This window comes from Neocloeon triangulifer, unplaced genomic scaffold, assembly GCF_031216515.1.
Source record: "Neocloeon triangulifer isolate White Clay Creek 2 clone unplaced genomic scaffold, ASM3121651v1 ptg000003l, whole genome shotgun sequence".
NCBI classification, from domain to species: Eukaryota; Metazoa; Arthropoda; class Insecta; order Ephemeroptera; family Baetidae; genus Neocloeon; species Neocloeon triangulifer.
In genome coordinates this window covers 2,019,754-2,044,164 of record NW_026775546.1, presented here as the reverse complement: position 1 = coordinate 2,044,164, position 24,411 = coordinate 2,019,754, and the positions used below count along the sequence as shown (strand labels likewise).

Sequence of the window (24,411 nt, the reverse complement as noted above, 5' to 3'; positions counted from 1 at the left end):
GGGGCGGAAGATCAAACGAAAAGCAACATACATAAAAAAGAGCGTCGCAGGACTCGAGTGAGTAAAGGGAAGAGAGACAGACACACTCGTTATATGTATCGCACGATTCGTTTTCGAGCAAATTTTCATCATATCCCCATCGAGCGACTCTTGATATCTTTCGCCGTCCAGGGATTTGCGAGCGGAAATGATGGCTGCTGCTGCGACTTGCCGCTAGTTTTTGCCCTTCTCTGAATTATGTAGCCAGCTGGACTTGAGGGAGTTAATTAGCAAAACTTTGCTGCTGCATTATATTATTTAGATTATTGCGCATGCAATAAATATGCTGGGGCAAAAAGTACCAAGCCGAGAGAGAAGAGATAGCGCCGGGTGTGTTATTTCAACGCCTCCTCCACCCCCGAGGGGAGAGATAATTTCGTCGCCGCAGCCTCACTTTTAATGCCCTTGTAATTTATTTGCGTGGCCGCAAAAAGTCGAGAAGATGTTATCAGTGACGTCACCAGTTAATTTGGAGCTCGTCCCCGGGTATCAAAAACACATTCATACACATACACGCATTCTTCCCGCCTTATCTCCCCCTGCAAAAAGCCTGTTGGTTTGTTATTCTCCCTTTCGGCGGAGAGGGGATTCTATTTCGCTTCAGCTGTTTTCAGAAAAATTGCCCAAGGCCTCGTTTGCAATTTATTTCGCCAATTTGCGAGGGAGAGGAAAGACAAACGGTTCGCGCTATCTTGTCGACAACAAGGAGGAAAAACAGTTTGATCAAGAGAAAGATTTACGTAAATGCATGTGAGTGTTTTGTTTTTCAGGCCAAAGTTTTTGTTATTCGGCCTTATTTGTGGCAACATATATTATTCTAGGCAGGAAGATACGCACTTGATAAACAAGGAATAGGTTAAAACGAGTGAATAAAGAAAGAGAGAAAAGTTGAACGATAAAATTAAATTTACGACCCTAATTTTAACTACATTGCTTTCTACAAGCATATGTGAACCAGTATAAATTAATTTTCTTTATTCATAATAGATGTATTGAAAATAATTATTTTTTATTTTGTGATTATTTATTACATTTAATTTTTTTTTTTTAATGTAATAATAATTTTATTATTTCTCTTGATTTCTTCAGCAATATATCTAGTAATTGCTAAATAACCGCTTCAAAAATATTTCATTTTTTATTTTAAACTCTTCAATCACATAGGTAATTTCTCATTGAATAAAAGTTTAACTCCACCTTATTTCTACATTTGAAGTATTTAAGATTAATTTACAGTTGAAAATCATCAAAAAATAGTTTTATAATAAGATGAAATGTATGGTCTGTGAATCGATTCTTGAGGTAATTAGGATCGGGTTTAGAATTTCTTATGGTGGCTGTACATTTAATAACAGAAGCAGCAAAGGAAAGCAGCAGGAAAGGTTTAAATAAGGATGCGCAAAAATTGTTTTCGACGCGCCATAAAAAAGCTATTTTAAATTATTTTGTATTGTTTTTTAAAGCATTTTAGTTGAAAAATAAATTAAAAGTTTAAAGTTGCATCGAAATGAATTTTTAACGATTTTTCTCAGCTTTTCTTTCTTGCTCGTCTGGTCTTTTCACATTTAAATAACGCAATTGCACCTTAACACCAACCGGGACGACTCTTTGTTTCCGGCGCCGCTTTTATGCACAGAGAAAGAGGCACGTGTGCGTAAACAAGCGCGAGTGCGCGCCTCGTTTTTGTCCGTGCAATTGTCGCCGGGGCCAGTCGCGTGGAAGCGTTTTTATTTCCGGGGCTGCACGATTTATTTATTTTATTCCGCGTGCCTCGGAATTAAAACGGCGGCCAAACAAAAAGGGAAAACAGTGTTTTATTTCGGCGCAGAGAGAGAGAAAGAGCTCCAACGGAACGCTCTCTAATCCCCCGTTTGAATAATTTGGCCGAAATTTACAATTTTTATTGTTGTGCGGGACCGCTGGTGTGCCGCCGCTTTTAAGTGGCCCGGCCAGTTTTATTGCCAGAGCCGAGTCTTAAGTATGTAAATTGCTGAATAATGACACACAGCGAGAGAGAGAAGCAGGCTGGGGAGAGAGACCGGCTCTTGAATATTCATCGCGACGCCGCTGTTTGGTCAGCACTCCCTTTCTCTCAATTCATTCGGACGCGCAGATAAGGCACATTCCAATTTCGTGTTTACCGCAACACGGGGCCGGCTACGCAAATCATGCCCTATCTCGTTTTTAATCCCGCACCGAACGCGTGCAAATAGCCCAACGGCGCGTTTTCCGCCTCGAGGGCCACTTTGCCCGATTTATATACAGAGTTGGCGAAAACGCCCTTTGTTTGCAGCGAGCCTTTTGTTGCCAACTTTCTCGCAGTTGCTGCGGTTTTTCAACGAGAGTTTTCCGATTCGTGTGAAGAGGTGTGTGAATGGAATTGGACTGTGAATAAATCCGACGCTCATTGATTTTTCAATAAATTCGTTTTACTTTCAGAAGGATTTAAACTGCCGCATTTAATTATTTAGAACGGAAGAAATAAAATTTCAAAAGTATAAAAGAGTAAATTATTTATAAAATTGTGGAATGAAAACTTGAAGGCTATCAAAATGAAAAGTTAATCAATATCTAGTACAAAAAAAGTAGGTAAATTTGTAAAGAAATACGCTCATAAGAGACTAAATTCGCAAAAAATGCTAACAAATAATTGGTTCTAATGTAACTCATTTTATTAAAATACTTTTAGAACTTTTTTAATCAGATAATTGAAATTAAATTTTTAATCATGGAATAGAATTTTACGTTACTTAAAACTAATATTCTTTATTTATAATTAAAATAATAATTAAGATTCATAAAAATCTAAACTTATATTAATTTTTCATGTCAGTTTTTTTGAAGTGCACAATTTTTACTTATCAAAATGAAAAATCATCCAAATTAATTTTTTTCAACGCATTTTATCGTTTATCAAGAGTATTTTATCGTTTATCGTTTATCAACCTGCACAACAGACATGCCGAGCCAGTTGCATATTTATGTTGCCACACATTTTGAAAAACGCCCTCTCGAGTGCATAATAATTTACCCATGGCCGGTCGGTCGGCGTGGCGCTTGAAAGGTCAAGTGTCATTGAAGGCGCATACTAATTAAGTGGCGTCTTTGCTCTCTCGACACAAAAACGTTCGTTAATCGCACGTAAATTATTAATTACATGCAACGGGGGGTTGAACTTTTGAAGCGGCCCTTTTGCTCTCGTTGATTAGATCGAAGCGTCCAGGTGCTTCAACTAATTGAACTGCCGGGACAAAAAGCTGCAGGTGCGTCAATGCTGGGCAGACACTTGACGCGCGCCAGAAGGAATTGATTGGAATTGTTGCCGAAGAATGCATGATTTATTATTGTGACGACGAAACCTGGGAAAATTGAAAAAGAAGCAAGTTTTCCCCGAAGAAGATTAAATTTGCATTCATCAATCAGCACCTCGGAAAATCGCGAGTGTGATTAATGGATTCGCCACGAAAGTGAAGCAGCAACAAAATCATTAAAAAAAATGTTTATTTTAAATATTATTTAAATCTTTATTTTAGGCGGAATTTAAAGAATAAAAAATGAGACTTCCTTGGAAAAAATTTCAATTGAAACAGATTGAAAGTCAGAAATTTTAATTGTGACTTAAATATTCAAAACATAAATTCAGAGCACGAACGGATTTTATTAATTATTTAGAATTAATTTCTATTATACCAAGTCTGAACTTCCGAAATTTGCTGCGTATGCTTTCATGTGTGACTTTCAAATCCAATCAAACTTGGCAACGTGTCAGAAGCGAACCAACACACAAAGAGATAATTTACATTGTTTGAGGCACGCCGGCCGCGGCAAACTTGCCGCCCAGTTAAGTCCCACTTGGTTTGCATACAAATTTTCACGATCGCTTGCTTGCCCATTGGCAAATTAGTAGTCGGCCCTCGAACAATTAGTCTGCAAGAGAGAGGCCGGAGAGAAAGGGAGTTATTCATAACAGCGTGCCCCAAACTTTTGCAATTAAAGACGCACGCAGTCGGGGAGAGAAAGATGAATCGGCACGCATGCGTTTCCCTCAGAAATTTGGGTTGTGGAACGAAAATAAACTTAACTTTGGGAAAAGCCGGAAAAGCTAAAAACTTTTGAAAAGTAATACAAATATATGTTGTGTAAACTGTATCAAGCTAGAATTTGAAATTCAGCCTACATTGGGTGGAATAATTGTATTAAAATTGGGATGAAAAAAAAATCAAATTGAAAAATATTTATATATAATTTAAATTCGTATACGGTAATTGATTTGAATTAAATTTATTGTGTATTAAAGCATATAAATCATCAGCAAAAACATTATTTTTGTAAAATCTGTAATAATAATTCAATTTTTATCGCCAACATTAACAAATTACGAGTAATTCAATAAAATAAATATAATTTATATAGTTAAATAAGTTTAATTGCTACTTTTATCTGGTCAAATATAATTAAAATCTACAATTTATTTTTTGCTCTTTGAATTATTTTTATTTTCAATGCATGACATTTTCTAGAAGTTCCCTTTTTGTTTAGTTTCGCAATGCGCGCGTGTTGAGTCAATTTTAATATTAGCAGCTGGGAGCGTCAACATTTATTATTGCACTTTGTCATGCATGGCTCTGGGCGCAAACAAGCATAGCAGCATAACCTGTTGGCTGACGGAATTCTAATAACGAACGAACAAGTATGCGATGCTGGCTGACGCTTTGCCTGCGCTGGTATGGCGCGCGCAGCACAACAATCAATAACCGTCCCTGGGGACATGTGCACGCATTGTTGGCGAAAAACAGATGCTGCGCCAGACAAGAGCTCTCAGGAGAGAAGCATCTTCGAAATTTGCGCAAAATGGAGAAGCTGTGCTCTAATAAAGATTAAGCTAAGCTTAAATATACACATAATACTTTTTAAATTATTAATTAATTAAATATAATATTAAATTGTAGTTAAATACTTCTTTATTTAATAATTTTAATTTTATTATATATATTTTAAATATTTTTGAACGCATTTGACATTTAAATTACAAAGTATTGATCAATTAGTTAATCTATATAAATGCAAAAGAAAAATTAAAATAATTATAAGCTTGAGTATAACTTAACGAATAATAATTTAATTCGATAATAGCAAAAGTGCATCTCATTATTTTGGACAATTGGCATCTTGCACTCAAGAATTGAAAAGTAATTATATGTTAAGTAAATTGAAAATATAAATAGTATAATAGCAAATCATGTGAAGGTCATGTTCATCATGAATTTAAATTTAACTCGTTCTACAAAACATGGAAAAGTAGATAATGGATAGATTTAACTACTAAAATCAATCATGTATATTAAATCAATTGCTAGTTTGTAGTTAAAAAATGGTTAAACACAAAGTTTCTGCGAAACACCTTAAAAGTTTGTTAGATATTTCAAATGATGTTTTTTTAGATATGTAATGTTTAAAGTAAAGTTATTAATGATATCAAGTAATTAGTGTATAAGCATTATAATTATAATATTTAAAGCAACAATTTGAAAACTGTTTAGTTTAATTCCATCACCGTAAAATAAATAATTGAATGAAAAGAATAATTTAATTGACTGGATGTTTTGAATGTAAATTGTGAGCGCGTCGATCAATTCGCGCATACAAAGCTCTGGTCTTTTCCGCTTCTCCACGCAAACTGCCATTCAATAAGCAGCGGCACAGCAATAACTTCCGCTCCGTCAGTTTCTTTTGAGCCGGCCAAATTACCGAAATGCGTCCTCTGTGAATGGAAAAAGGCCGCTTTTTTCCACTTGTCAGGCCGTCTCTGCATTTATTTGGCAAATCGGGTGTGAATCGAGAACGGCCCTTTTGCCGGGGCTGTCTCTGCGAGTGACATTTGCAAGACTTGACGGACACGTCATTCAACGGTCCGCCACTTGTGTCCTTTGTACAGCCACTTCTCGTTCTCTCGCTCACTCGACACAAAAATTAGGCAATAAGCCGCGTGTTTCTGCAGCGCCGGAATGGCCGCGTAAAACCGGCCGCCTTTATTGGCCACTAGGAATGGCCGACACGTGCGCCGCCTTTTTACAGCCCGCTTTAGAATCCAGTCTTTCTCGGGTTTACGGCCGGCGAATTTTCAAAATCGCCCGATCCACGGCCCTTAATTCCGAAGGAATCACCTGTCGTATCTTTTTAAGAGTTCGACGATAAATTTTTAAACTCTTTCGGGGCTGTGAAGGCGGTTTACGGATCAAACGAAGATTTAAAGGGGCTTTAGAAGATTAATATCAAGTCTGCAATGGTTTGCGAGATGTGCCAAAAATATGGCCAAATTATTTCTAATGATGGCAAGAATGAGAATATTATGTTTTCTTTTTTAAATTACATTTTCTACTTTTTTTCAGATCCTTTTAAAAATTAAGAACCAAAGAAAATGAGTTCCAATAACAGGAATTCATCAAAATGCAATAATTAAAATATTATTTCAATCAAAAAATTCCCCTTCGAGAAATTTCTATTTATTTCTTTGCTAAAATTAATAAACTAATCTTTAAAAATAAAAACATTATTTGAAGAATTTTCAATAAATTAGTTCGGTTCTATGAAGAGCAACACAAATATTGATTTTTGAACTCCCAATACTCCCATCATCAGTTTTAAAAATATCTAATGCATCTCCATATTAATTTCAAACCACTCTGCATCAGTTCGTTTTCATCATTTTTCTTTGCACAAACGTGCCTTTTGATGCTTTCACGTTGATGAGCCTAGTCTTTTTTCCGTCCTTCTGTTTCTCGGAAACGAGGCTGCAGGAATAAAAGGCACAGCAGAGCTTTCATCCTATCTTTTCGCAAACTTTTTATACCATTCTTTTGCACAAAATCTGCCGTTTTTGCAGCGTGTCTCTCTCTTTCCGAGTGAGCAGCAGCCTGTCAATATTTTGTCCTGTCGACTCTCTTTCTGTATGTGTGTGTCATTTCCAGAAACAAATCGATTACCCGCCGCGTGTCCTATCATTTTTCTTCTCGATACTGCTGCGTGGAATTGTCAGAGCAGTAAACCTTTTAGCTAAATGATTCGCCCGAGGCATGATTTATTATTCAGGGGGGTTGTTGTGTCTATTATTAATAAAATATATACGATTAAATCGAGGACATGGGAGCGATACCTACGCTTTTTCATATGTCGCAGACTGCCATATTTTGTTATGATATATTTCAGTTAAAAACGAAAATTTTCCAGAAAATTTTAAAATTTTTCCAAAAATCTCATAACTCAAATTAAATAATTTCTGAACGAAAACCGAGAAATATAACAAAATTTTAAATCAAATATAGAGAAAACAAATTTTCTTTTAATAATATTTCGAAAATTTCAATTTATATTAGTAAATGTCACCTTCCAATTTAATAATAAATTAATTTTAATTAACATTTTTTGAAATCTTGAAGCAAATCTGATAAAGAATCTTTAGTTCTCGCTTTAAATTAATTAAATTTAATCAAAAATAAGTTCTCCAGGTAAATAAAACTGATTAATTTAGTTTTGCAACAAAATTTGATGCACAATATAATGTTTCCTTTGCATTATTTTTGTCAAACATTGCGGCAGTGTTGATGACTCTGAATGCAAATGCATGATATGTATGTATTGACGTTGTAATTATGAGGGAGACGCTCAAAGGAGCTAGGCCGCGAGAGTGGCTTGGTAGATTTTCTGCATACAAGTAGAGCGAGTGCCGTGGGCCTTAGCTAACGAGTCGACCACTCGCCGTCGGCGCACAGAAAGATACAAGAGCGGCTTTCTTTGATGGTGAACACGACCATAATCGCAGCCAGCAGTCGGTGGAAGAAGCGAAAAAAAAGGAGGGAAAAAGCATCTCTCTCTTCCTCTCTGGAGGCACGTGAGCGCCCTACGGATGGAATTTGTATAAATAAAGAATGATAGACTGGAGAGCTTTTCACGAATCCATTTGCTCGCATGCAAATCCGAATACATTCTGCCCAATAAGCAGAGCGAGCGCAGATCTGCAGAAAATTATATCACTGCGAGAGATTTTGATTGCTTCGGAAATGCCGACGTGCTTTTCCACCAGCGACGGAATTTCGCCGAGAGCACTTTATTTTGTTTGTTTCTCTCTGTGTGTCGAGAGCAGCTGTGCTGGAGGTCTGTGGAGGATGGGAAAGAGAGCGAAAAGATATGATGAAGATGGAGAAGTGCATTTTTTCAGACGGAATTTTTAATCTAGCAGCTCCTTCTTGGCTTCCGTTGCAAAAAAAAAAAACAATTCCACATAACCTAAGAAAGATCGTCGAAGAATGCAAGGAAGTTTAATAATAAAAGATTATATAACCAATGAAATTTTTAATTAAATCTCTTTTAATTAAAAGATAAACATTAAATTTTCAATTATAATTTAATTTCAAAATTCTAGCAGATATCACTAGAAAAATAAAAGAGAGACTTGAATAATTATTTTATTCAAGTGCAAGGAAAGAATTTGATATTTTGGCATTTTTAAATGCAAAATAAAAATAGTTATTAAAAATTTACATTAAAACTGAAATAATATAATTCACAAATTTTAAAAATTAGCAAAATTTATAAATTGACAAAATTAGTGGATAAATTTCCATCAAAATATGTTTTTTTTTTTACGGAAAGGACTATAATTTTTTTTTAATCAAGGTTTCTATAAATTTCTTATAACTTCACAGCGCTGTGTAATTAAGTTGGTGGTTTTCACGTTTCTGCAAATTTTTTCTTGACACATTTTGCAGCTAATCTATCTGCGCCCACAGCAGCAGAGAAGGAAGTAAAAAGCGGAGTCGCCGTCAAAACAGGTGTAAATCCAGCCGGATGATAAGGGAGGGAATTATTTGCTGGTGCTCCGGAGAGAATTATTACATTGTTATCTAGTGCGCGACTTGACATATATGAGAGCGAGCGAGCGAGCGCGAGTCTGAAGAGCAAATAATCTCGGCTGGGGAGCTTATCAAAGCGCGCGACACAAAGGCACAATGTAAAAATAAAGAGAGACAAATCAAAGAGGCCATTAATTAGTCGGCGGCAAGTTCAAACGGAAAAAGGGGCGGATAATTGCAGTTGTGCCGAGGATAGGGATTCGGCGGGGCCGCGCTAATTAATTCGCGCTTCAAAGTATCCTGGCACACATACGGGTGGATCGAGCCGTCGAATTCACTCATGCGAAGACGTCAAAGTAAATATGCATACATGGTAAGCGCGTCAAATAAACACGCACTTCGTTAAATTGCTCCTTTTCGCACGGACGACGTACGTGTTTGCGTTCCCAGTAATTTCTTTCTGGCGTAATTAATTCGTAATTCGGGCCGCAGTCGAGTATGCGGACTTGCGGCCTTTCACACACAGACCGTCCCCCAAAACTGCTGAAAGTCAGTAGAACATTCCTGTGGTTTTTAGAAATTTCGAGCCTAGCTGTCTTGTGAAATTAATTAAAATCGTTCGCTCGGCAGTGAAATTTCTTTAGGTTAATGCAAATAAAGTGATTTTTTAAATTTATTAACCGATTTGTGCTGTAAATGATCTACAATTTTCATTGATATAATCAAAATTTATTTATTCTTGTAACTTTTAATTTATAATATTCATCAACGCATGTTTAATTTTTTAAATATTTTAAAATTGCTCAATGAATCAAATATATAACGTTGAATTAAAGACAACGTCAATGTAATAAAAATAATCTAAATCTAATGATTTTTATACTGCTATTTCCACAAATTTTTTGATTTCAAGAGTCCACCAAATTAAATTAAAGTGGAAAATTTTTTACGTTACTAAATGATATTGAATAAAAAATAATTATAATTTATCGCAACCATCCAGTTATGGAATTAAGTCTATAATTCTAATTTATTATTTTTATCCAAATATTAAATTATTTAGTTGCACCAAATCATTGGCACCTATGAATCATCAACAGATAATTATATAATTTTAATTTTTCTCTCACAAGCGTGCGATTACACGAAAATTTATTATAATAAATTTTATAAAAACAAAAAAATATGAAACGTCGACGTTTCATATTTTTTTGTTTTAATGTAATACTATAATAAAATTTCGTGTATACTCTCGCTATTGAGAATAAAATAAAAAAGTTATATTTTAAAAAAAAAAGATTAAAAGTATTAATTTAACAAAAGAAAAATAATACATTAATTATTTGGGGGGGGGGGGGGAAATTTAAAACCCCCTTTTATTTCTCTAAATTAATATAGACTTATGATGTGTGGTCTTATTTTCAATTTTATTTAATAAACAGAAACTGATAGAGCTGTTTGTTTAAATATATTTTTTTTAGAGGACAAAATATTCACTCACTTATTCCCTCCAAAATATTCGTTTGTATTTTTCCCGAGAATTTCACTGGCTTGATTAATTCAAACGAGCAGAAAATTAGAATTACATAAGCCGAGATAAAATGCAAATTCGGTTTGAAACGATAAGAAAGTCACAATGGAAATAAAAGGTCGAATGCGGAAAGCCGAGGCGACCATTTGTTTCAGTCAGAGCGGCATATCATGCCGTGTTTGCTCTCGGCGTGTTTGTTTCTCGAGCGAGGGCAATTTGGCGTTGGGTGTAAATTTTTTTTCCCTGCCGGATGATCCGTCTTGCACCTGACAAATAGCGAAATCTGGCCCAATATTGACTCAGGCGCGCATCCAGCCAGTTCTCCGCTCTCTCATCGAAAACGTGCGCCGAATCCCTTATGTGCCGCACAGCACGTAATGGGCCTTATCTCCTTGTTCCGATCACTTTTCCGTGACTATGGCTGTTGTGTATACACACTCGAATTTTTGCTAATAGAATTTTTATTATCGGCCAAACACAAGCGGACACAAACAAAGCTTTCGTTAAATTTTTCATATCGGGACCCCTGGAATTCGATATTAGCTGCTGTTATTATTTTTTTCCATACATAGCATGATTGAATTACCCAATTTCGGGTGGTGCTCGAATGTCTGTGCTGTCACTGCGGGCTACTACTTTTTTTGTACACGCCGACGGTATTGATTGGATTTTCAATACACGCATGTATAAATTTGGCCGGTCGCGCGCCAGTGCGAAATCCAATTAAATTACCTAATTGCTTACTCGCAGCAAAGCAGAATTTAGATTTCAAAGTGACGCGCGCAAAAAAGAGAGAACACACGCAGTAATTAATTGGTGTCCGTGATTGAATCTGCTCTGAAAAAAAAAAATAATAATAACGTGTCGCAATTTGAGTTCATGTGATGTTGATTGCAAAAAAGACGAGTTCTGAAATGGATTTTTTTTAAAGTTCAAAAAGAACTTTTAAATTGCACATTTCTGCTGATTAATATGAATTTGGAGAAGATAGAAATTAGGTTCATTGGAAAAAAAAACTGTATAAACTCAAGGAGAAAGGTAAAGCTATTCAAGATTTGCGAATATTTAAGAAAATTATTCTCTGGTGTATTGAAAAAATCCATAAATATCTCATTTCACAAAAAATAGAAGTTTTTCTTGGAAAATTTAAATTTCTGCAGATTTTTTTTAATAACTATCCAATATAATTCCCTGATTTTAAGCCAGAAATAAAACAATAATCAAAAGTTTTAGAACGCTCTGCTGACTTTCCCCAGAGTATTTTGCATGAAAAAATAGTGGTGGAACTTTTTGGTTTAAACTTTTGTACAAAAGCGAATTACTCAGCACAATTTTGATATTAGACTTGAAATTTCACCTCGATAAAAAATAAAACTTCAAATATAAATTCATATATTATCAAAAAGAACCTGATCGATATTGTTCGGTAATGGTTCAAACGTTATTTAGAAAATTAATTTTGGAGAAAATAACAAAATTAGATTTTTATTATCAAAGGACTCAATTTTCCCAAACAAAGTCATTTCTTTCCATTCTTTTATAACACAAAATGTGAAAATATTATAAATTAATAACTCCATCAAAACTCTTAAACTATTAATACAGTTTTCTTAAATAAAGTTTGAATTATTTTGCTACAGGGCCCATCAGAATCTTTATTAGTATGGAATATTGTTTTTTTCTGATTGTAGGGGAAAAGTAAATTTGAGGATATTTTACTTCAACTATTTTTGATTTTTTTTCCTTATTTTAAATTTAATTATATAGTTTATTGAAAATACCTCATCAGAGTACAATTCTTCAATATTTAAATTAATACAACCGAAATTTGATAACAATTAAAATTTTAATTAATTTAAAAATTCAAGTGAATTGTTTAAATTTTTATTTAAAATTATAAAACCACAGAAATATAATTTTGTTTAACCCTTGTCTAAGGAATAAGGAATAATGATCAATTTTCTACTGAAGAAAGTCTATAAGAAGTTGGTTCAAAATTTCTCCGAGTTGGAGAGCATTAATTTGCACACGGCGACGTCCTGGGAGGCGTAGTGCCCAATTAAGTGGCGCACACACGTGCAATTCGGGCCGCCACGTCTTGGCATACAAAGCTAAAAGACGCGCACTTCCAGTTGAAAGCTCAGCAGAGACCGGGTGTGCGCGATCAAAAATTAAAGCTGCAAGGTGTACTAAAAGCGGGGCATATCGTCTCGAGAGCCGTATTTCCAGCTGCACCGTCAACAATGGCGCGCGCGAGCGACGAAAGCAGCGCTTAATAATTAGCTTAGTGCTCTCAAGTTGCTCATTAGCCGGCTCGGCGATGGCGTGAATAAATTATTTATAAATATTTCTCGAATCTTTCTCGAAGGTGGAAAACAATGCGTGTGATCCCTAATTAGGAACGTAACGAATGGGCACTAAGCGAATTATGTCAAGCTGCAGTTAAGTAAATTCCTAAGTGCGATTGACACGCGTGATAAGGCGCCGCTCCAAACACGCCATTTAGTGTTTTGCTGCCCGGCGCGCGCTTTGATTACTCTGATTAGCCATCAGGGACTTAGGGGGAGAAAGAGAAAAGAAACAAATTAAATATAACTTTGAGAATTGAGGGTTAAAAATGGTTAGAATGAGAAGCGGCAAGAGATATAATGCCAAAAGTGTAACAATAATCTACTGCATCATACTATTGCAATTTTGCCCTCAAAAATTTCAATTTACTTCAAAACTTTATTTTATTAAAATGAATAAAATAAAAAATTATTTTTTTCAAAATGCCATTCCTTAAACAACGAAATAATTCTCAATATTGAAAGTAAAATTTATATTTATTCATTTTTTTTTTAAATTAAATAATTGATTATTTTGAATAATATTATTTGTTGTTGCAAAAGATTGAACTTCAATGTTTTAGAAAAGTTCTTAATGTTAGTAGTAGTCTGTTGATGCCCTTAAGTCCAAAAAATTAATTCAATTCAATTCAATCCTTGATAACAATCAGATTTTTTTTAAATTCATTTCAAAAATATGAAAGTAAAAATTTGAATAATAAATGTCAATATAACTTTCATTGCAATTTAAAAACCAAAATTTATTGCATTGCATGTTTTAGATTTTGTAAGTTTATTATAAATAATTGTTAAATTTCAAATGAAATATTCTTGTTTTCAAACTAAAATAAAGTCTCTAATTTTTTTTTTCGTTATATAATAATTATGCGTAAACAAAAGATTAATTGGGAAGTTCCTAATGGCAAAATGAATTTTTACCCTAGCTTTATTCAAATTTGGTGATTATATGAATTGAGGAAATTATAAACTCTTTTTTCTCTGGTGAAGTTCGTAGTGATAAAAATATTATGCTTTTTTTTCAATTTGAATATTTGTCCGTAATGCGGCAGTTTTATATTTGACTGTTTGTTGTTAACGGCAGCTCACGAATATCACGTTTCGGAATCACAACACGCATATTTCATAAATTTAGAATGAGAATTAGGGGTTGCAGTGCAGCAGTTTATTGAAAGCCATTTGAGCGACGTACACTGTACCATATAATACACACACACGGAAACCGCAAACAAGGTGCTCGTGTGAACCGTTCAATAATCAGCCTCTTGTCCCGCTTCACACTTATCAAAACGAGAAAACAAAAACCCGGCGGTGCGCGCGCTGATGAAAAAATAATGGAGGGCAGGTGGAAAATACACCGAAATGCCATCAGACCGGCGAAACACGATTTTCCTCCGTAATTATCCAAGCGTGGGCTCGTGTGTGGCGTGATAAAAATGAGAGACATATTACACACAGGACAGAAACAGCAGAGAGAAACGGGCGGCGTTTCGCACCAGTTGCGGTATTGTACTTGCGTCACACCGCCCTGCGTATTAATAGTTAAAATGTAATTTCAGAACGGAGAGAAAAAGAGAAGCCAACCGTGGCACGACGGAAAATTCTCAAAATTCAGTCTGAAATTTAGATTTTTTTCATTTAAGCAGCACAAACAAAGGAGAATTATGATTTTTTTATGTTAAATTTTTAATTGCGAAAATGATTTTTATCCACCAAAAATAAAATGGAATTCTGAAATTACTTCCGACAGAAAATTTATTTTGCAGAATAAAAATTCCTCTGCACACATTTTGGAGCTCCATGAAAATTTTATTTAGAAAATTCTCTTGTTTATTGTTGGCACCAATCGATAGAAAATTTAACCAAAATATTTCCCAGGAAATCAATCTTTTTTGTAAATATTTGCCCATCATACAATCAATTGCATTTATTAACTTCTCATCCTGTTTTCTTTTTTAACAATTATAAATTATTTATATAAGATCTTTTCCGATCTTTTCTTTTTCAGCTTTGTGGTTTATCCAATTTTTTTTCCGGCCGTCTTAACAGCTGCTATTTTCGGTGCATGAAATTTGGTTTCCATTAAAATGCAATCTTCGGAAATCTGTGGCTCGCGTGACGCTTTTAATTTGGCTCGATTTTCGAGAGCTTTATCGTGGTGCGAGAGAGCGCTGCGCACGGTTATCCGACGCCGCCGGTAATGCCATTATATCTCGGCGGCTGCTTTATAAACATAAAACGCCCGCCGGATGGGGGTGCAGGCGGATCCAATTTTATCCACCATCCACACAGCTGCGGTGGTGGCGGAATTTTAAAAGCAAACTTATTACAGTACCTGCACGTCAGGCCTCATAAGTGCACAGCAGAGTTTTATTTCGTGTAATTTCAAGCAAACACTATTTGAATAATTGCAACCCTCGGCAGCCCCAAGGACGAAAAAGGAGAGGAAAACTGCTAGAAATATTAGTTCATTTTGAACAGATTGCTTTTTACTAATTACTTTTTATTTCATTTCCGGGAAAGCTTGAAAAGGTAAAAATGTTTGTCATTTCTAGGAAGAGGAATTTCAATCAGGAATCCCAGCCGTTTTGATGAAAGCCAACATGGAAAATTTATAAAAAGCCTCCACTGACCAAAAAATAAAATCAATATCAGAGGAAAACGAATTTTTTGCATTAACTGCCTGGTTAATGATAACCCAAGTTATAATTTTAAATCCAGAATAAAATAAAATCTTTTTCTAAAAAAAAAATGTGGAGAAAAATATCCTAAAAATATATCCAGACAGTTGAAAATAAAGGCGAATATTTAAAGTCAAATTTTAATTAAAAAGTTCCAAAGTAGGCAAATTAGTGAGCAATTATTTTCATTTAATTATTTGAAATAGTAAAACTTAAATTAATAGGTGATTTTATGCACGAATAAATTTAATTTGTAAATAGAAAAAATATTGTATTGTTTTTTCCCGAATTTTAAATATTTTTAAAAATAAATTCCAACATTTATTTTAAAGTTTGCATTAATTAAACTTGCAAAAAAAAAATACCGATTTCTCAACCATCTTGACTTTCATAGTCAATTCATTTTGGTTCATAGAAACAAATAAAATATTCTCCCAAATAAGGAAAACAATAATTTGTTCAACACAGACTGAGAATCATCATGGCTGAATAATTTAAACGCAAGCAGCGCACGTCAAACAATCATATCTGCTGATTCGCAATTAATTTCTAGGCGCAAATATTTGCAGCGAGCGATGCGAATAGCAATCGTGTGCCGTAATAATACACATCACAACATCCATATCTGCTGCCGTTGATGAAATTCTGCACTCACTCCGTCCACCCACTCGTGCAGCAGCCACTCGGCGTGCCGCAATAATTTAATTCCACGCTACTTGTACTCGAACCTCCATTAGAATAAAAGCCGCCGAGCTAATTTAATTAAGCGAACTCTCTTCTTTCTATCCTTTCGTGCGCGGGCGGTCAATTCTAGCATTTCTCCATTCGTACCTACACGCAGCTCTAATTAATCGTCCAAATGACGTGGCCAGTCGGGAATAGACCAAATTAGTTTATTACTCTGAGCAGCCTGTTTAATTCTTCTGACGCAAAATGAGAGCCGCTCCACGTTTACTTTGCACGGCCAGGACTCCGCTGGGACTGAGAGTTTAAAAAATGCCGGCTGGTGGATATTTCAATTGCAATTTATCTCCTTTTGACTTTTGTAAATGAAGGCAAAATTTCTGCAAGACTGCTACATTATTCGTTTTGGCATTTTCTGCCCTAGTTTTGGAACCGACGATCAATAGAAACGGTAGAAACAAAAAATTAAATTATTAACATTGGTTTTGATCATAATTTTTTGAAGTGAAATTATTTTTAAATGAAATTTGCTTATGGAGATAACTTTTATAATGACGACTTTTAATATCAAAAAGTCAGGACCTGGGATTTTTATAATTATTTGTTGAAAGGTTTGTAATTTTTCTATCCACATTTCAGGAAAACATGATGATCCAGGATTTTAAAATTTCCATAAAAACAATTTATAATTTGTATAATTGATAAGAATAAGCTCAATGATGACCGATAATAACTGGCACGAACGCAAGGTGTTATTTATTATTATAATGTGATTTACATAGTTAACAATCAGCTACTTTGTTCTATATAATAAAATGATTATATGTAGTTTTTTAAATCTTGCATTACAAAAATTGACAACAATATCAAGTGAGAGTACAATGGAATTATCAATTAATATTCCTAAATGAAAATAAAATTTTATTTAATTTAATGTACTTAAAACTTAAAATAAATAAAATGAAATTATATTATCTTAACAATTACTTTAATAAAATAAAAAAGTTTTTGTTATTTCATCTTTGTTTACTAAAATTCTTTTTTATTATTTGATGTGTCTTCCCAATTTATTTCTGATGAGCCCTTTGAACTTTAAAAAGCACTTTACCTCTCTGACTTTTCATGCTTCACGCACGTCAAAAATAATAAATAGAAAATACCATAATATTTGCAGCCGAGCGGTGCACTCTGGGAGAGACGCATAGTTCTTATTTTTTTTTATTCATTCCACAACCGCCTGGTCTGGCAAAAATCAGAGCAAGATTTCTTACGACGGTGGAAATGAATCGATTTCTCGACGCTGATTGTTCTTTAATGCTTTTAGGCTCACAGGCACGCTTCATTTGCTGCGCGCCGAAAGAATAAAGTTTGAGCGCGGATGGGGTGTGATAAGTCGCAATAATTGGAAGGTAAATTTGAAAACGCTCGTCGGCGCGCCTTAATCAATAGGGGTGCTGATCGACGCGCTCTTTACTTTTTCATCACGCTGCAATCTGGCCGGCTCCAGTGGGCGACTCGTCTTGAATACGAATCAGCAGCCGCGAACTCTCATGGTACATGGAAGCGCCAATTACCGCCCGATATTTTATTTACACCCCGGCCTGATCCCCGAATCTCGTAAAACCGCCGTAAAAAAGTTGTTTTGCGTTTTCCCCGACGCTTTTTACGGCCAGATAATGAATTAATAAAAGCAGACTTTTCCTCCTGCCCGAACCAAATTATTATATCTCTCTGCTTTTTAATCCTCGGGAATATAAAATGCGCCGCGTTTTATCTCCCGTTTCCACTAGCATGTTTGTTTTCTGTACTCGAGTCCCTTTGTGAGAGAGGACGAATTATGTAGTTGGTTGATGAATAGCGCCCCGGTTCTTTTTATCCGGTTGCCATGGTGAGTTTATGGAAAATAAACAGCGGCTCTCCATTATCACGGACAAACGCGGTTTAATTGAATTCTCCGATTTCCGCTTCTATCTTATAATAATGCTCTACAGGCATATCTCTTTTTCGTCATAAAAAGCAGCGGTAAATTTGTCACAAAGGAAACTTGCAACGTTCTGTGTGCATTGCTGCGGTGCTTTCAAAGATCGAGAGACAAAGGATTGAGAAGAACAATTTGCGGAAATGTAACAATTCAGTTGAAGTTATGCGGAGCAACGAAGGTTTACATTACATTCATCTAAAAATCATTGTCAGGAAAACGGTAGAAATATAAACAGTTTATTCTTAGTTATTCCATGTTTTTGCAGTGCGTTTCAGTGGAATATAAAACTTAATAAAATTTAAGTTTCCAAACATTTTTTGGGGAATTTTCAAAAATTGCCTAATATTTTCTAGCAAAAAATAAAGATCCGATCCGGTCATTTTTATTGCTCTTTATTCTGAAAGATTGCTAAATTTCGAGTATAACTTGTGTAAATTCCAAACCGTTTTGCGTCGCAATCAAAAGAAAACCTCTAGTACAAGTGATTCGCGCGAAAAACAATTGAGCATTGAATTGCAGGGGTATTTCCGTCTATTTGGTCCAGAAACTGCAGGATTTGGTCACATTGGCGCTGCGATCGCTGATTTTGCCAGGTTTTCTGCACAGCGCCGTTGGGCATAAGTGGCAAAATCAGCGATCGCAGCGCCACAAATGACAAAATCCTGCAGTTTTTGAACCAAACTGACGGAAATATCCCTGCAACTCAATTGTCACGTTTGTTGCGCGAATCACTCATATTAGGTTTTTTTTATTGCGACGCAACTTTTTGGAGTTTTTGCAAAGTTTTTTCACAAGTTATACCCAAATTTTAGCAATCTTTCAGAATAAAGAGTAATACAAATGGCCGGAGAGGGTCTTTTTTATAAATTATTGTAGTTTGAAGTCCAGAATAATAAGATCATTTTGCTTACCTTAGTGAAAAGGTGGGCCAGGTTGAAGTCAGGGTAGCGGCTGAGGTGCCTCGTCAGATCGTACAGGGCGCACACAACAAGGACAGTGAGGCCGTGCTCCTTGGCCAGGCCAGCGCAGGCGGCCAGAAGCAGGGCGGCCACCAAAAGGGTCCACTTTCGGGCGGCCAGCAGGGGGTGGTTCGAAGTCTCGAGGCGCTCGCGCAGGCGCACGTGGGCCGCGTAGCTGAGCAGGGAGAGGAGGAAGAAGACGCAGGCGGCCATGTCTGCGCGGCCGACCACGCCGGCCACGGCCTCCGTGTGCACCGGGTGGGCGGCGAAGGTGGCCGCCGCCACGGCCACGGCCACCGGGCGGCGCGGGCCGAACAGGAGGCGGCCGACGCGGACGACCAGCGCCGTCGCCAGGCAGTGCAGCAGCACGTTGAACAGGTGGTAGCCCTGCGGCCGGAAGCCGTGCAGCAGGTAGTTGAACCGGAAGGTGAGCACCGTCAGCGGCCGGTACGACTTGTGCGATCCGCTGTGGCCCAGTGGCGTGCCCCAGAAGTCGTCCTGCCACACTCGCAGCAGCGGCGTCGACGGCAGCACGTCCTGATTTGTCAGGATGGCACGACTTCAAACAAACAGGAAAAATTATTTAATTAAAATATAATTAATATTCTCATAATATTAAATGAGATAAATTTTCAATATGAGAAGTTTAAATATATGGTCATTTTTACTAATTTTGACATCTATTCTGCTTGATTTCGAAAAAAATTTAATAACAAACTTCAGAGTGAAATTTATTTGTTGGAGCCTTACTATTTTTAATTTATTTCTTGGTCAAAGCAATTTTTAAAATTAGTAGAAAGAGAAGATATAATTATTTAAATAAATGAAATTCTTTCAAAAGGTGTATCAATACGTAACAATATTCAACCGTTTACATCTATCGTCCGAACACTATGATACAATTTATTAAATACTAAAATAGAATTTCTGCAGATTCAAGTATTTTTGGTACGTTTTGAAAATATCGAGAAATATGCTTAGGAATTATCATTTATAAGCTTTCAATGTTTCCCCAGCGATTTTCATTACTCATAAGATTAATGCAAACATTACAATGCTACATAATCCAATCTTAAAAATTCGTCAGCTGTCTCAAAAACAATTAAAATTTTCATATCGTCAAATTTTCCAGAATTATCTTTACAAACAGCTAGAATTTTAATGCACTGTAAACACTATGCGAATAGCCCTTTCAAATAAATTAAGCTTTTTGTCTCCTCATAAAATGATTGAGGAAAAATGTCCACTCAATCTGGATAGCGAATTTATTTCAACGCTCCCTCACTCTTTCTGTCAAATAGAATCGCGCATATCCGCACAAACGCATTCCTGTGAAATACGATTATAGAGAGAAACACTTGGTGCGCGGAAAAGCTCTTTGCCCATACGAGGAAAGTCCATTTCAAAATCCTGCAGCCGAAATTAAGCAGGCCGCGTGCGCTGCGATTGCCATGACCGGATTTTGCGGCCTACCAGAAGAATGTATTTCGCCGACCGACTTTCGACTGCGGCGCGCAGTACTTTAAAAAAAGCAATTTTCCACTTCCGTGACTTCCACTTAAAACTGTCTCGAAATATTCATAAACTTTTTCGGCACACATCATGTGTCCTGCGACATTTGCCGCTTGAAGGGCTAATAATATGCTCGCTGCTTCCCAAAATAAGTAAAAAAACTTATGAACAAGTACAGACGAAGGAACAGGAATGTCTTCTTTTAAATATTCTGTACATATCTAAAAACAAATTAATCCTTTTTTTAAATTGAATAATGACAATCAATATTTTTTTTGCAGATATTTTTATTAAGAATTGCATTGAATAGAAAATTTTAATTTAATAGACAAACAGTTTATACTTTTTTAAACTTTAAATTTACTTAAATCATTTTAAATAATAATTTGATTTTTATTTATTTTTTTATGGCATAGACATTCACGCCTCTAAATTATGAATTGAAAGACATAACAAAAACTAATAAATTTATAGCACAATTTTTAATTGAAAAAGAAAATTAAATAATATTTAAGTTTTGTAGCAGTGCCAATTTGGAAATTTTTAAGTAAAGCGAAATTAGAGTGCATCATTAGTTGGAAAAACGTATTAGTATAAATAATTAAAAACCAGATAATAATAATAATAATAAAAAAAGTGACTTACAGTCCTATATATTCGGTGCAAAAAAGGTTTATTATTAGTCACGACGTGGCCGTTATTATGTCCATCAAGCCTAGTTATGAAATCGATTTTTGATAAATAAATAAGCACGACAGTCGGCGGCGTGACAAAGGGCGCGCAGGACAACAAATAACGCCAATGAATTATTACCTGCCGGTCCGCTAATAAAATAATATCATTACCTCCCTCGAATTTACGCGAGCACAGTTCATCGCGGCGTAATTTTAACATTATTATCTTTGGTCGCGCCCGACGCGCCATTCCGTCACATGAAACTCTGTTAGTTTTGGCAACAAAGCAGCCGCGGCGTATAATGTGTATAATTTTGTATGTATTGCCCCCCACCCGAATTTTATTTGATGAATAATTTATCAGGCCCTTTTGCCTAAATTTCCGATAATGGCGATAAGCCGGCAGCTTTTTGTTGCATGTGTGGAGAGGGAGGCGCGCGCGCGTCCACGGATCAAACATGCAAATTCGGTTCGGCCGCGACTAAAAAGGCCGCCGATGATAAATTGCAGTCTACACGTAGCACGGAGCGTGCATGGCTATTATAATTGGGGATTATTTATTACGGACTAACCGTTGATAGGTCGTCGAATTTGGATTTATTTTGGAACACACAAAGCGTTGGCCACGAGTTTGGAATGCTTTTTCGGCTTTTTCACCAGCTTTCCTTTTGATTAGTAAATTTAATTCAATATGCTCTAAACATTGAAAAATCCATTTATCTGTTCTAATTAAAACAGGAGGCTAAACTATTTTCGGTTTAATTTTATGTATAAAGAAAGAGAAAAAATTAAATAAAAATTGGGCCATTTCATGTAAAATTCAATGATTTTTTCGCGAATCTAAAAATTAGCCTAATTTGCACTGCAGTTTTATTTGTCACACAAAACTAAACCGGAATCATCCAATAAAAATAAAACACATTATTTCAATTTATCAATTAAAACAAAGGAAATCGAGGAAAAAGAGGAGCTCTAAACTGAATGAAGCAAATAAAAAATGTGAAGAATTTCAAATAAATTGTATTTTTTCGTCTGTTCGAGCAATGCTCATTCTTTTGCAAGTACCCCTTTTCCTGGCAGTATTACAGTTTCAATTAGAAGCGAATTGGCAAAAGTCCAGTACAAAAATCACCCCCGGTTTTAATCAATCCCCTGCACACATCTTATTTATACCAACCGAGCTTTCTCTCTCTCTCATCTCGATTTAGAGAGGACGCCGCTTCTGGCACCGACGACGAGAGGGTAGTTTTAATTTTTCAAAAGTTGGTCCGGCCAAGTTCGAGATTAGTAAAGTTTACAGCGCGTTGAGTTTTATTTCGCGTGCGGCCCCCGTGCAAACAATAAAGTGGAACGGTCTGGAGCAGCATTCCCGAGGCCGACATGACGAGAGCATCACAAACATCCCCGGCCGAAAAAAATCCGAGGTCTGGGCAAATATGCAGTCGGAATCCGCCACGGCATTTGGAATTTGTCCTTTCGCAAAATGCCACCGAGATAAAATGCGATTTCGAATTAAATGTCGCAGCATTTCTCCAAATGTCATCAACCGTGAATGAGTCGCTGACGAGAGGGCGCAGCCTTTATTCAGAAGGGAAAATTTATTCCATCAGAAATTAATGATAATCACACTTTCTCGGGCGCGGCTTTAATCCCCGTCGTGTTGAGAATGAATTTTACATGGGAGGCAAGTTATGGTAAAAAGCGCGGCCTGATTGAATAATCGCCTTCGGCCGAATCGATCCGCACGTCATTCATTCCCCAGGCGAGAAACTTTTGGCAGAAAGACAATTTTCGAGGACACACGACTATTAATATGCAAATAAAGTGTGCCGCGCCTCTCTTGAAATTATTGCTCGCAGCTTGCTTTTAAATGATTGCGACAAAATTTCCTTTCCTGCCGGGAGCAGAGAACGAAAAGAAACTCTTTCGTTCTTTTTTTCCCTCCAACGTTTTTCTTCCTCTTTTTCATTACTGGAGCTGAGAGAGACGAGTGATGGCTCTCTTTGTTCGATGTGAAAATGAGCAGCGGATATTCCCATCCCATATACACTTTCTGTCGCTGGCACGGTTGATTGAAATTTCTGCGAGTTGATTGAAATGGACGAGCACAAAAACAAGTTTCAAAGAAATATACTGTTTTCCCAAAATGGAAAAAAATATGCACACATTTCTTAATTAGAAAAGTTTTGAAGGAAAATTCAAATTTTTTTTATTCTCCCTCTAGCACGACTAAAACTTGTGTAATTAATCCAATCAAAGTTCATATTTGTGTTTTTAAAGAAACGCGATTCCACGAAATTGTAGAATATGAATAAAAATTATAATTTAAATAATGAGTTCAATTCGCACAATTCAAAATTCAAGAGCAAATTAATATTCAACCTTTTATAATACTTTCACTTGTCAATTCTAAACAAATCAAGACATTAAATACATAATTATTACTTTAGTTCGTGGCTTTTAAAAAAAAAATCCTGATTTTTACCAAGGTTTGAAAGGCTTTATAAAATATTGAATTGTATAATTTTCAATGAACATAATCCCCTAATTTCATGTGAAGCATTTACCTTTGTGATAGATAAATGAGCACAGAGCCAAAATAATTATATCATGGATAATAAATTGATTGACAGATTTAATTAAACTTTGGAAATCAATTTGTCCTATATCCATATAAGTTTAATTATTTTTTCCTGTTTCCGAATTCAATTCACAAATTAAATATTATTAATTGTTAGCGATTTGAATTTAAAAATTTGTAAATCACAATAAAAAGTGTTATCTACTCACTGACAGGGCAAAGGCTAAACTTTCAATTTTTCTTTTTAATATATATAAAAGTGAAAAATCTTAAAAGTCGGATCCACTGACATCAGCCGTTCCAAACCGAGTCACGCTTTTCCCCTCGGAGACCCAAAACGTAAACATTTTTGCTTCTTTTTAATGCTCGAGGAGAAAATTCTCCGCTCGTAAACGCAAGTCCTGGTGGCCCCGAAGTGCGCATCACTCCTCGTCGTGCTCACCGTAACATTCGCAGGTTTACGCTCACCAGAGTTTTATCTTAATTTGCTGCATATGCTATACATTTGCATACAGGCGAGAGCCCACGGAATAATATCTGCGAGAATTATCGCTGAATTTTAATAAGGCGAAGCC

General features: G+C 35.8%; 1 protein-coding gene across 1 annotated transcript in view; it reads right to left on the bottom strand.

Moving 5' to 3' along the window:
* The window catches only part of LOC132205872 (protein O-mannosyl-transferase TMTC2), a 189,796-nt gene that overhangs the window by 67,118 nt on the left and 98,267 nt on the right, over positions 1-24,411 (bottom strand). Inside the window, exon 4 of the mRNA XM_059635221.1 lies at positions 19,022-19,628. Coding sequence (XP_059491204.1) covers positions 19,022-19,628 — 607 coding nt within the window. The remainder of the gene's footprint in view (positions 1-19,021; positions 19,629-24,411) is intronic.